General features: G+C 41.7%; 1 protein-coding gene across 1 annotated transcript in view; it reads right to left on the bottom strand.

Moving 5' to 3' along the window:
* The window catches only part of LOC102845234, a 115,083-nt gene that overhangs the window by 25,681 nt on the left and 75,457 nt on the right, over positions 1-13,945 (bottom strand). The window contains exons 6-7 of the mRNA XM_006898079.1: positions 1,339-1,467; positions 896-1,227 (exon numbers count right to left, since the gene is read on the bottom strand). Of these exons, the coding sequence (XP_006898141.1) occupies positions 896-1,227; positions 1,339-1,467 (461 nt within the window). The remainder of the gene's footprint in view (positions 1-895; positions 1,228-1,338; positions 1,468-13,945) is intronic.

Here is a 13,945-nt window from a genome sequence, read left to right as displayed (position 1 = left end):
ACTCTTCAATGAGAGGAGTGTACGGGGTGGGGACGGGTGGGCAGGAGAAAAATGCAAAAATGAATAAATGGAAGTCCAAAGTGTAAATTTACATTAAAAAAAAAAAGAGTCCAATTTGCAGGTATTCTGTTAGCTCTCCCACCCTTCCCCAATTCTGAGCTTTTATTTTGTAAAAAATTATGAACTACTTTAAAAAAAAAACACACAAAAACAACAAAACAAAACACAAAGCGACTGGAACCTATGAATGAAGTAGAAGCTGGAACTCTTCTCCTGTAATTTCACCCAAGAGCTTCCTGGGGACAACGAATTCACCGTAATTCTGATTTGGCATCACCCAGAGCATTTAAAGGGGGAAAATTATCTCTAACCAGAATTGTAACAAAAAAAGTCTTTTAAGATATCAGGGCTGAGAATTGATGGTACAAATATGTTTATAACTGTACTGTAGTTTTACAATGACTTTCCCACCCCCGTTTAGTAGTTGGTATCAGTCTTTCGGAGCATCCCCTGTCCTGTCTCCTGTGGTCTCTTATTTTGTCTTTTGTTCCTGGGTCTCTTAATGCAATAATTGTATTACTGCTGTTAAAGGATGCAGCTATTTAAAAAAAAAAGTTTGTTTCCCCAGAATAAAGAAGAAAGATTCTCTGTCCTCAGACACTTTTCTTGAAATAAATGTAAGTGAGTGACTCTGGGAACAGAAGAGAGACCACAGGCCTCATGGGTGGTGGTCCTCATGGTGCAGATGGGCAAGGGGGGCAGCTGCACATGCTGCAGAAGCCACACACAAACACACACACACACACACACACACACACACACACACACAGCAGGGCTTTAGAGGAGCATATGGGTGTTCCCCTCCTAATAGATGAGAATGGGGTTCTTGTCTTACTTCCCTGCAGGCCTGGAGCACTGTGCGATCACCCAGGCTGTCATCATAGGACTGGCAGAAATAATGAGCCTCATCCTCTGCCTGAAGCCCAGTGATGGTCAGGGAGGCTGAGTTGCCAGACTTGGAACCTGAGAATCTGTCTGGGATCCCTGAGGGTCGCTTGTTATTATCATAGATGAGGGGTTTAGGAAATGTTCCTGGGAGCTGTTGGTACCAGTTTGCATATCTTCCCCCAATGTTGGTGCTGCTCCCAGCGCAGGAGAGGGTGACCCTCTCACCCAGGTTCCCAGACATTGAGGGTGGCTGAGTCAGCACAGACTGGGCCCAGGATCCTGCAAGTGGAGAGACACAGAGATGATGACACTGGAGTCTAGAGGCAGGAAGAGAAAGCAGGGACATATATAACTTTTCAGGACCCCTTCCCCTGACACCAATCTAGTCACCTGTGAAGTGAGTGAGGAGGAAGAGTAGGAGAGGGGCCCAGGCCATGGTGGAGATTTCCCTGAGTCCTGTCTTCTGGTGACCTCCTGCTGCTGCAGGGCTTCCTCCTCTCTCCATCCCCTCTTCAAACTCTGAGAGAAGGGAGGGTCCATCCATGCAAATGAGTTTAATCTCAGTTTTCTGACCCTTACCTGAGTCAAGCTTCTGTGCCTGAGGACAGCCAGGGAGATGGGGCAGTGCTGGTGTGTGTAGTTTCTGTGGGTGTAGAAGGTCACAGCTGAGAGCACTGGGTCAGGGTCCTGGTTCCCAGCTATAATCACCCACAGATGGCTCAGAAATGGAACATGAGTACCCCCTGCTGGCCAAACTCAGACACAGCCATGATTTGGCATGGATAGGAGAGCCCCTAAGAGACAGCTCCTGTCTCCCTGCTGCTCTGTCCACTGCTCTTCATTCAGGTCAGGTCAGGCCACTCCTTTATGTGAAGTCCTCAGTAGCTCAGGGAAGTATTTTATAACTATTGAGTGTCCTCAGCACTGCCTCTGTTCATGGCTCCATTGAATCTCCACCAAGTCACGACTGAGGTGAATTTTCTCCTAAAAACTCTTATTCTGGGGAGAGGGAAGAAATTATGAAACAATGAATGAATATTGCTTTTTTAAAAAAGTGAACTAGAGGTGTTGGGAGAAAAATGTTAAATACTGAATAAATGAAAATCTAACTCTTCTGTAAACTTTCATTAAAATAACAATTTAAAAAATAACAAGTAATTAAATTATTCTTATTCAATATGACAGTAAAAAACAAAGTTATTATACCCTCTGAAAACATCTTAGAGGGTTAGTTATGGTTCCAAACCAACAGCACATAACAACAACTTTATCTATAATTCTTGATCTTTTTTCCCCTTATATTTTATTATTTTAGAAGGGCCATAAATCAAGATCATACATTGTTTTCATTCAATAGCATTCATAGACATTTTGTTCTATAATATTAATTATAGCAGATTAATATATTAAATTACAATCAAACCTTTTTCTTTCACCTTGAGTAGAAACTTATTTTTAAAAATACACTTTCATTATTGTTTTCTGCTTTCTGTGACTTCTTTGAAGATCTGTGAATGTGTCTTTTCAGTTTAATGGTCACAATTTCCCCTCGGTTAAGTATTTGCTTCCATACAAGAAGAGGCTGGTTGTTGACTCTTTCCGTCCATGGGCTCTTCCTGTGGGGCCTGTTCATGCTGAGTCTGTGTCAGAGACATTTGAGGTCCAGAGCTGACTTCCATTCCTAGGACAAACACTCTACCTTGGCCAGAAAATGTGTCTCTTACACTGAGACACATCTGAAGGTGGCAAATACTTATACAGCACACACCTGTGTTCACTTCAATACTGGGTAGGGTGTTTTGCCAGATCTATCTAATAGTTTCTCACCAGCTTGGAGACAGACCTCATAAGGGACCATACTCATGGAAGCTATACTGGGACCCTCCTTTTGTACCACCAGCAGTGGCAGCACAGGGAACCACTCAGACCACTGTCACACTCAGGAGTCTGAGGAGGGATGAAAGTTAGTGGAGTCACAAGGGGAGGCTGAGATACTGAGAACGAAGAAAAAACTCCACATGACACTTTTGGAAAGTATGACAGAGATAGATGGACAAGAAAATTCCTGAGAATAGTGATTTTAGGAAATAAGTGTGTAAAACTCAACAAAAAGGCAAGGGTTGACAGAACAAGCTTTAGAGAAACCAAAAAAGACTTTTAGTTTTTGTCCATTCAACAAGCTTCCTACTTGAGTCAGTGAAATCTACACAGGTTCCTGGGACCGGAAGATGGGCAGACAAAACACAAGATTTCAAAAAGATGAGATATGAAGTTGTGAAAGAGAAAAGAGATTCTGTTTTAGAGAAGATTGAATGGAAAGATTAAGGTGGAGAAAGTGCATTATTGAATAGGGCTTGCTTTACAAGAGATGAAGTGGAGGAGATCAATGTTACTGCTATGGGAAATTTTATTCCAAGAAGATAATTGGATTTTTTGAAGTTCTTCTTTTCCCTAATCTTGTTTACGTCCTTGTCCATCTTCAGTAGAAGTCCAGAGGATGACATTATTGAAAAGAGCAAGAATAGATAAATATTTATGGAAAACACTAGATGTTTGTACATCTACTTACTCTTTTGTTCTAATTGTCATGGATGCTGATACCTTTTCTTGTATGTTCTCACTTCTTTTATTCCAGTGTTAGCTTACTGCAGCAGAAATCAATACATGAGTTTTCTAGAACACCTTAGAATTCTCTGAGTTATGAGTGAGACACTGTAAATTTAGTCCTGTTCTAAGCCTGGAGCTTGAAGTGGATGCCTCACTGGCTCAGATAGGCTTCACTTCATCCTCCTACTGTGTTTCTTGTGGCCATGAATTTCGCATGTTATCACGGCTAGGTTAGGATTCCATTGGTTGGGCCAAATACTCATTGATGCTAAACAAGTGACTTGAATTTAATCCAGTGTTATCTCCATTCACAATGTAATGTAGTAAAATATACTAAAACAACTGTAAAAGTAATTTCCCTATAATGTGATCTGCCTGCAGATTATAAAGATACATTCTGGCAAAATTTTTTCTGTATCTTCCTTTTCCACTCTTCACATTATGTGATTTATGAATCTTAAGAAGCAAGCCTACAAGTCTTCAACCTGCCATCGGGTCTCATGTATGTTGTTATTAGAAGTCACTGAGCTATTGCTAGTGTGCAGTGTTGAGACTCAATTATAATGAAGCTACAGGATCTGATGTTGGCTGTGATCTTGTGTACTGCAGTGCATTTGATTGCTTATTTGATGCTTTCCAGACTAAAAAGGTTGGAAGAATTCCTTAACTTCTCCATTCTTGGCTTTAGTACTTGGGATGTAAACTTGATCTTATAGACTTATGGATATTGGGTTATCCACAACACTGAATTTCATCACAATTTCTTGTCACTGGCAAAACGTAACACCATTTCTCTTTAGTTTATCATTCACAGAATAACAGACAATGTGATTGTTCAATTCCAGATGGCCAATACAAAACAATTTCAGGATTATAAAAATATAAATCCATTTCTGGGAAGGTGGATGGGTGATAAAGGAGAGGAAGACCCTCAACAGGTGGATTATGACTGTAGCAATGGGCTCAAATGTGTCACAGATTTTGAGAATGGGACAGGATAAGAAAGGGTTTTGATTTGTTATTTATATTATCACTATGAGTCAACACAATGACATTTAACAACAATACACTTAAACTCACTAATACCTGAAAGAAAGGTCTTTCAAATCCACAGGCTTCTTTGTAGGGAAATGTGCAATTTCTCCCCAAGCAAATTACAGCATCAGAAAATTTACTAGAGGGCCAACTATGTGTTAGCTCTCATTGAAATGAAATGAGTTAATAGCTTGTCTCCGGAAACCCTATGAACCTGGAAAAAGGATGAAAGTCATGCACACAAGTGCTGAGGACTTTTCGTTCATAGGGTCGCTATGAGTCGCCTACAACTCGACGACACTGAACCACATAGAGAGAGACCAGTTGGTCTAGTGGAAAGAAAGTGATGCTACCAAGCCAAAGGTGGGTGACTCTAATCCGTGGTCATAAGGCCTCTTTTTCATTGTTTTTGTTCAAACGGTCTTGTAGGTCATATGGCCCTGGTGTGTCCACTTGCCATACAGAGGTAACTTGTGGTGGCTGTGAAGTTGAACACTGTAACACTGATGTGTCAAATGTGATAACGGTTACCCATGGTGGACAGTGTTTGGTGGCACTCTTTGGTTAAAACAAGCTTGGAAGCAGGGGTGGCATCCACTTCCATAAATAGCTTGACTCCGGAAACCCTATGAACCTGGATAAAGGATGAAAAGTTGCACACTCAAGTGTCGAGGACTTTTGTTCCTAGGGTCACTATAAGTCGCCTACAACTGGACGGCACTGAACAACAACAACAATAGCAATGCCTTGGATATCAATTTTATGTTGTTGTTGTTGTTGTTGTTGTTAAGTGCCATCTGGTCGAGGCGACTCATAGTGACCCTATGAAGGAGAGTCCTCAATGCTTGGGTGTCCTTCATCCTCTCTCCAGGTTCATAAGATTTCCAGAGGCAAGCTATTATGGAAGTGGATGCCACTCCTCCTTCCAAGCTTGTTTTCATAGGGGAGCTCCACCCAACTCTCTGACCGCATTGGGTTACCAACTATTAAAGCATTTGACACATCACTGTCACAGTGTTCAACCTCACAGCAACCACAAGTGACCGCGGTATGGCAACTTGTATACACCAGGGCTATAAGACCTAGAGGAATGTCTGAACAAAAACAAAGAAAGACAGGACATAGGGCCGCAGATTAAAAGTCACCCACCTTCAGCTTGGTAGCATCACCTTCTGGCCACTGGGCCAGCTAATCTGTCTCTCTATGATGACGTTATTTTGTTAAGTGCCGTCGAGGCTCATGTGTCTCATAGCGACCCTGTACATTCTATTTAAGTTGTTCTTACTTCTAATTTCCCTAGATTCATGTTTTATACATTCCATATTCCAATTCATTATAAATATTTGCAGCTGTTTCTTCTCAATTTGAGTCCAGTCAAATCAACCAATGTTCCATTGTTATTCATAAGGATTTATCGGCCAATTCTTATTTTAGAAATTGAATACCAATTCCCCTTCCCGATTTGGAAGCTCCGCAGAAATCATTGCACCTGATTGCCCTGATGGTGTTTGAAACACTGGTGGCATCGCTTCGAGCCTCACAGAAACACTAAACTGTTATCCCCAATTCACAGACAACTGGTAGTATGGCCCCAATTATCTTTGAGACAAATAGGTATGTATGTATTTCATTGATTGTCTTTCCCTACTGAAATTTAAGCTTTTCTGTCTTAGTGAAATTTTCCAAATCTGAGGCAATCACAGCTATTCAAGGCTGAGGGTCATCTCCTGTCTTACTGTCCAAAAAAATAATTTGAACAAGGAAATAAGGGTTTCCTCTCCTATACATGTAAGTTTCACTCTGCAGGACATGGAAGCTCCTCCAAAGCTACAGCAACAGAGGAAGCCCAGGCATTCTCATGCACCTGTTTGTGGAAATGATCTGTTGAACTTCAAACACAGAGAGCATGAAAGACCTGACATCCTGTGTTGGATGGTTTGGGGAGGGCATGGAAGTCAGGTGGGGACCATGGGAGACACGTGTGATTCTACAGAGTCAGGGACACATTCTTGTAACTCTGCGGAAATTTTAGTGTTTCATAGTGAATGTAGCTCACAATTATTTTAATTTTTTAATGAGGAGAACAGAAAAGGAGTAGTTTGTATTGGACTCTGAGGATACCTGTGAGTACCTCATCTATCTATCTATCTATCTATCCTTCAGATGGGTGAGAGATAAAAGCTGCACAAGTATGTGTACAAAATCACATATTTTATACACGCTTCCAAAAACAATTTACAGCACAGAGGAAACTGCTGTGCTGGTGGAGTACTTGAAAAGACAGACGATTTTCACAGATGGGTACAAAATTATCTACTAAGTCAGAAACTCACAGGATAGGTTAGGAACCTAATCAACCATATCCAGAGCCTCAGAAGCAACCAGGGATCCCATCTTCCATGGACCCAGATAAATGTCTGGTACCCACCTGCCTCACAAACACAGGGCCCTTCCTTGGCCTCCGCTGGGGTCAGTCAGCACAGTAGTTACTGTAGCCACTGCTAAGTGTCCAGGTGAGCTTGGTTGTTTGTCCCAGGGAGAATGATGCAGAGGTCTGCTGAGGGAGCACAGGTTGCGGCAGGCCTCTGGACACACAGGTATTAATGAGTGATGGGAAGAACTAAGGATTCATTATTGGACTCTGAACTGAAAAGATTGACACAAATTCTGTGGTTACCTCAAGATCTCTGAGACTTGTTCCTACTTCTTGCAACTAGAGATGAAAAGAGGGACCCAGGCCATGTTGGATGTAGCCCTGCTAAGACACAGGCCTGGAGGTAGGATGTGCCAGGCCACTGTTATTCCCTCCATATTGGTTTAGGGAGGAGGTACCCTTGAGGAAAATCCAAGCCCACCCTCTCCCTGACTCACACCCTCTGACAGATCTCTGGTTCTATACTGAGTGTGGTCTGAGTTCAGGCAGACTGGCCATGATGCTCTAGATGTCCTGGGTGGGAGTCTGAGAGGAGCAGATGCATAGGCCACACATGCCTGTGTGCAGCAGACTCTGCCAGACCCAGAGAGGACACAGGGATGAGTCTCCACAGAAAGCACCTGCCTACACCTGAGCCTCAGGACAATGGAGCACCATCTGCTGTGAATACTCATCTCCCAGAAACATGCCAGAGTCTCGTGTCTTCCAGAATTCATGTGTAGAATTTATCCATACACAGTGTCATTTTCATGGACAGTCTATCCCTCAACCCTATCTCATTGCCTTCCAGTCAGGACCAACACAGAGCTGACCTTTCAGTTTTTTAGTCTGTGAATTGTTTGAGAGGAGATTTTTCCCAACTTCCTCCTATAGAGCATATGGAGGATTTGAACTGTATACCTTCATGATGACAACACAATTCCTTATCCACTAGGTTAACAGATCTCCCTGCACACATAAGAAAATAGAGGTATACACAGACATACATATGTATCTCTCTCTTACACACACAAACACTCACGCATATATAGAATAATCTGGGACAGGATGATAATAGGCATAGAGCAATGGTAATTAATTAATTATATAAAATATAATGTATATTAATGATTGGATTAAAAAGTACTCATAAAAACAAAATGAGTATGAATATGTAAACCAATAAAAAATTCAGAACAAGAAGAAAAAAAGAAATTTAGAGAATCTTACTGAAGCCACTTAAAGGATTAAATGGTTCTGGAAGCTCCAAGAAAAAGGGAAAACTGATGACAGAGACTCAGGATATCCTAGTCATTAGTGGAGCCTGTGAGGGTCACAGTTGAACCCACCACCCAGCATCAGGCTTTAATGCAGAGTTTACTTTTCAAGCTGGTGGGAATAGGACTTTCTCTTCCCTCTGAGCCACTTTGCCAGGAAAAAAAAAAAGATCAGTTACTGACTGTGATGACGGTTGAGAGAGGAGGGACCTTCAGCAGGTGGTCCCGTGGAGGAGTTGGACCTGGGTGGCAGCAGCACAAGAGCTACCAGAAGCCCCTGAAGGATCTGACAGGAGCAGCTGGGTGTTCCCCTCCTGACAGATGAGAAAGGGGTTCTTGTCTCACTTCCCTGCCGACCTGGAGCACTGTGTGAGCACTCAGGCTGCTGTCATAGGACTGGCAGTAATAATTAGTCTCAATCCTCTGCCTGCAGCCCAGTGATGGTCAGGATGCCTGTGTTGCCAGATTTGAAACCTGAGAATCTGTCTGTGACGCTAGAGGGTCGCTTGTTATCACCATAGATGAGCAGTTTAGGTGATGTCCCTGGGAGCTCTTGGTACCAGTGCAGATAGTTTTCACCAATGTTGGTACTGCTCCCAGTGCAGGAGATGGTGACCTGCTGGCCCAGGTTCCCAGACGCTGAGGGTGGCTGTGTCAGCACAGACTGAGCCCAGGACACTGTTAGTGGGAAAACACAGAGATAGTGACCCTGAAGAGGCAGGAACGCAAGATCCCATGTGCCTTCTCAGGACCCCTTTTTTCTGACCCCAGTCTAGTCACCTGTGCAGTGAGCGAGGAGGGAGAGGAGAGGGGCCCAGGCCATGGTGGAGATTTCCTAGAGTCTGTCTTCTGTTGACCTACTGCTGTAGGGCTTCCTCACCTCCCCATGCCCTCTTCATACTCTGAGAGAAGGGAGGGTCCAAACATGCAAATGAGTTGGATATCAGTTTTCTATCCCCACCCCAGGCCCTGCCTGAGTCAATCTCTGCCTGCAGACAACCAGGGAGGTGAGGTAGTGCTGGTCTGCGGTTTCTATAGATGTAGAAGGTTACAGCTGAGCGCTTCATGGAAGGTCAGGGTCATGGCTCCCAGTTGACCATCTACAGAGACCTTAGGAGTGGACTATGAATGCCTGCTGCTGTCCAGACTCACACACAGTCATCATGGGACATGAGAGCCCCTCAAAGACAGCTCCTGCCTCCCCATTGCTCTGCACACTGTTCCTCTGGCCAGGCTAGGCCACTCCTTTATGTGGTCTTCCTTCTAGTTTAAGAAAATATCTTTTCTCCACTGATAGTTCTCAGTACTGCATTAGTCTTTGGCTCCAGTTATCCCCTTAGACCCATGAATGAAATGATGTTTCTCTGAAAACTTGCCCTTCGATTTGATTGTTGTTTTTGTTACGTGCCCTTGAGTCACCTGCGACTCATAGCAGCCCTATGTACAACAGCCCTGAACACTGCTCTATTCCTTTCCAATATTATTGTCTCTGACACACCTATCCCCATTACCCAGTGACTGAATCAACCCATCTCATTGAGGTCTTCCTGTCCTGAGCCATCCTTCCACCCTGCAAAGTGTGACATCCTTCTCCAAAGACTGATCCCACCTTGCAATATGTACAAACTATGTCAGATGAAGCTTCAGAATCCTTACCTCCAAGAAACAGCCTAGCTTCTCCTTCTCCAGGACAAATTTGTTTGTTCTCCTAGCAGTCCATGGGATATTCAATACTCTTCTCCAGCACCATAGCTCCAGAGTATCAACTCTCCTGTCATTCCTAGTCGTTGTGCAGCTCTCTGATACATAGCAGTAATTGCAAAGACCACAGCCTGTATCAGGCACCACCTTAGTCTCCAGACTGACATCGTTGCTCTACAGTACTTTGGGGAGGTCTTTGACAGCAGACTTTCCCAATGCAATTCCTCTTTTAATTTCCTGGCTACTAATACTAAGAGTGTTGATTGTAGAGCCAAGTGATTAGACAGTTAATAAATCCTGGGGAGAATGTGTTGAGATGGACACTAACACATTGCTGATGGGGATTGAAAATGAAGCAATCACTCTAGAAAGCAGTTTAGTATTTCCTCAATAATTTTAAAATAGTAATGCCATTGTCCAACAATCCCACAGTGAGTTGTCTCTACTAATGAAATAAGAGCTGCAACATGAACATATTATACACAATCACGTTTAATACAACAATGTCAAAATTGCAAACAGATGTAAGCAACCCACATGCCCATCAATGAATGGATGTCTGAAAAACAAAGACATTCACACAATGAAGTAATATGCAACACTGAAAAACAATGAAGGATTCATAAAAAATTATAGGGTATAGACAAATCTACAGGATATTAGGCTATGTGAAAATCAGCCAAAAACCAACAAGTATTGCAATTACTAATATTTAAAATTTTAAAGAAATATTTATACACAGAATCATTCTAGTACAGTTCCTGAAAGAGGAATAAAATGGAGAATGGATTTCTTAAAAATAATTAAAAGGTAATGAACACTTATTAAGATAGGTGAAGGAAAGATAATCTTCCTCTTGAAAATGTGGATTATCAGAGACTGTGGTTATTATAATTATTTTTGTAAAATTAAATATATATGAATGACTGAGAAACCTGTATGCTTTGTAAACAGTCATTCAAATCACAATTAAGAAAAATAAAGTGAAAACAAGCAAAGAAACAACAAACCCTTTTGCGTAATGCTTCGTAATGATAAATATTAGGAGAAATGTCCCCTGAATGAAGTGTCAAATCCAAAGCAGAGATTGCCCATCATGGACACAGATCCTTAATGGTACAGGGAGCTAAGCTCTTTTCATTCACCTTTCACTGTCCTGGTGGCTGAGACTTTTTTGCTCTGTGGTTTCATAAAGGCACTTAGAAGAAAAGCCTTTATTCTCTCCAGGAGGGTTGTGATGAGAGAAGTCTTTTGCCCTCTCATAGTGGATCTTCCACTGTATTTTCTCGAACTTGAAAAAAGTAATCCAAGCTTTTTTTCTTTTTTAAAAATTTTATTCTGATTTATTTACAAAGCTTGAATACATTGTTTTTCACAAAAGATCTTTCCAGTTCCCTTCACCCCACCAACACATCGAATTCTACAACCCCACGATTAACATCCTACCCCTCATCCTCATCCCTCTAATTCCACCCTCCCCCTGACACCCTTTGTAGTATTTTATCTATAGGCAAAGTGGCAAGCATGCTGGACATTTGAGATAGAATGAATGTTCAAGTTTTTTTCCAGACTATTGTGAAGACGCAGCAGAAGTCCTTGAATTGTTGAGGAAAAACAGCACACCTGACCACAGATCATTACATGGGGGTAGAGCCTGCCCCAATAGAGGCTTCCCCTTTTCTTCTCCTGCAGGACTCTTCCACCCATATGAGCCAGCTTCTGAGTTCAAACTGATATTTCATCTGATCCACAGAGGAATGAGCTTGGCTTAGTTAGGCAGAAAAAGGGAACCCCATCTCATTCTCCATGATGAGCCTGACAAGAAATATGCATATGGAGCAAAAAATTGAATCACCTTTCTGAAGACATTGGATTTCTGTTTCAAAGGACCTATGAAGAGTGAGCCTACTACTGTGAAGACATAGCCACACCACAAGGGACGACATTAACATGATGCTCACAGAGACTAGGTAACAAAGTTGATACTGGGACTGTCAACCAAGAATACTCTACCCAGCAAAATTATCCAACAAATATGAAGGAAAGATCAAGATATTCCCAGAGAGCAGAAACGAAGAGAGTTTGTAAAAACAAGACCAGCATTGCAGGAAAAACTCAGAGATGCCTTTTTTTACAGACATACCACAGAAAGCTGCATGGTCCAAAGTAACTAGCAACAATGCCAAAAAGAACTCAATACAATGATAGCAATAAAACCTAGCCTTTCAATAGTCACACTGAATGTGAATGGTTTAAATGCACTGCTGAAGAGAAACAGAGTAGTAGATTGGATAAAAAACAAAATCCATTAATATGTTCTCTAGAATAGACACACCTGAAAAATGAAGATAAAGACTAAAAATAAAAGGGTGGGGAAAATATACCAAGCAAATGGCAACCAGAAAAAAGCAAGAGTAGCGATATTAATCTCTAATAAAATAAATGTCAATCTTAAAACCCTCACAAAGGACAAGGAAGGTCTCTACATAATGCTAAAAGGGTCAATAGAACAAGATCACATAGCAATAATAAATATCTACACACCAAATGAAAGACCTGCAAAACACATAAAACAAACATTAACAAACCTGAAAAAGGAAATAGACAACATTACTATAGTACTTGGAGACTTCAATACACTCCTCTCAAGAAAAGATAGAACTACCAGAAAAAAAAACTCAAGAGAGATACTGAAGAATTAAAGCACACAATAAACCAAGTAGACCTCATAGATATTTGTAGCCTAATGCACCCCCCCAAAGCACAGTATACCTTCTTCTCCAATGTGCATGGAACGTTCTCCAGAATAGATCGCATTCTAGGTCTTTGGGAATGTTGCAAAAAGGAACCATTCCTTGAAGAGGGACATCATGTTTGGGAGAGTGGAGGGACAGCGAGGAGAGGAAGACTGCAAATGAGACAGATGGAGGTACAGCCAGGACAGAAAGACACTCAATGAGATGGATTGATTTGGTGATTGGGGCAATTGGAGTAGCTGTGTCAGAGACAGTGAGGTTGCCACAGGATAGAGCAGGGTTTAGAGCTCTTGTACATAGTGTCGCTACGAGTCGCAAGCGACTCAGTGGCACATAACAACAACAATGAAAAAACAACATTGTGTCTCACAGAAATGCTCTGTAGTTTTCTTCATATGGGTCTTTTGTGTCTCTAGTTAGATTCAGTTCAAGTTTCTCAGTTTGTGGTTGACTATTGTAAATGGTATTGCTTTCATAATTGCCTTCTCTGAATTCTCTTTGTTACTGTGGAGGAATTCCACTGACTTTTGTATATTGACCTTATATCCTGCCACTCTACTAAATTGGCATATTACCTCTCCTCATTTCTTTGTGGAGTTCTTGGGTTTTTTTTGTGTATATCATCTGCATATAGTGACAGTTTCACCATCTCTTTGCCAATCTGGATACTTTTGTTTCCTTCTCTTGTCATGCTTCCCTAGCAAGTACTTCCAATACAATATTCAATAGAAGTGGTGACAGTGGACATCCTTGCCTGGTCCTTGTTCACATGGAAAATACCGTTAGTCTATGACAATTGAGAATGATATTGGCTCTTGGTTTTGCATACATCTTTTTCACTACGGTGACGAAATTCCCTTCTACTCCTATTTTGCTGAGTATCTATAGGGATGTGTATTGGATTTTGTCAAATGCATTTTTATGTGTCTTTGTTAAGATCATATGATTCTTGTTATTTGATTTGACAGAAAAGGAAGCGAAGACCAAAACGGATGTCAGGAGAGACTCTGAAAATTGCACTGGAGCGCAGGGAAGCCAAAATAAGGAAGAATTCAAGATACTAAAGAGTTGAATAGAAGATTTCAAAAGGCAGCATGGGATGACAAAGCAAAATATTATAATGAAATGTGCAAGGAGTTGGAGTCAGAAAATCAATAGGGCCGAACTCGCTCAGCATCTCTTAAACTCAAGGAACTGAAGAACAAATT

Source organism: Elephantulus edwardii, unplaced genomic scaffold, assembly GCF_000299155.1.
Source record: "Elephantulus edwardii isolate Elephantulus edwardi_28Jun2011 unplaced genomic scaffold, EleEdw1.0 scaffold00219, whole genome shotgun sequence".
In the NCBI taxonomy this organism is placed as follows: domain Eukaryota; kingdom Metazoa; phylum Chordata; class Mammalia; order Macroscelidea; family Macroscelididae; genus Elephantulus; species Elephantulus edwardii.
The sequence above is the reverse complement of the archived record's forward strand: the minus strand, read 5'-3'. Positions and strand labels throughout refer to the sequence as shown.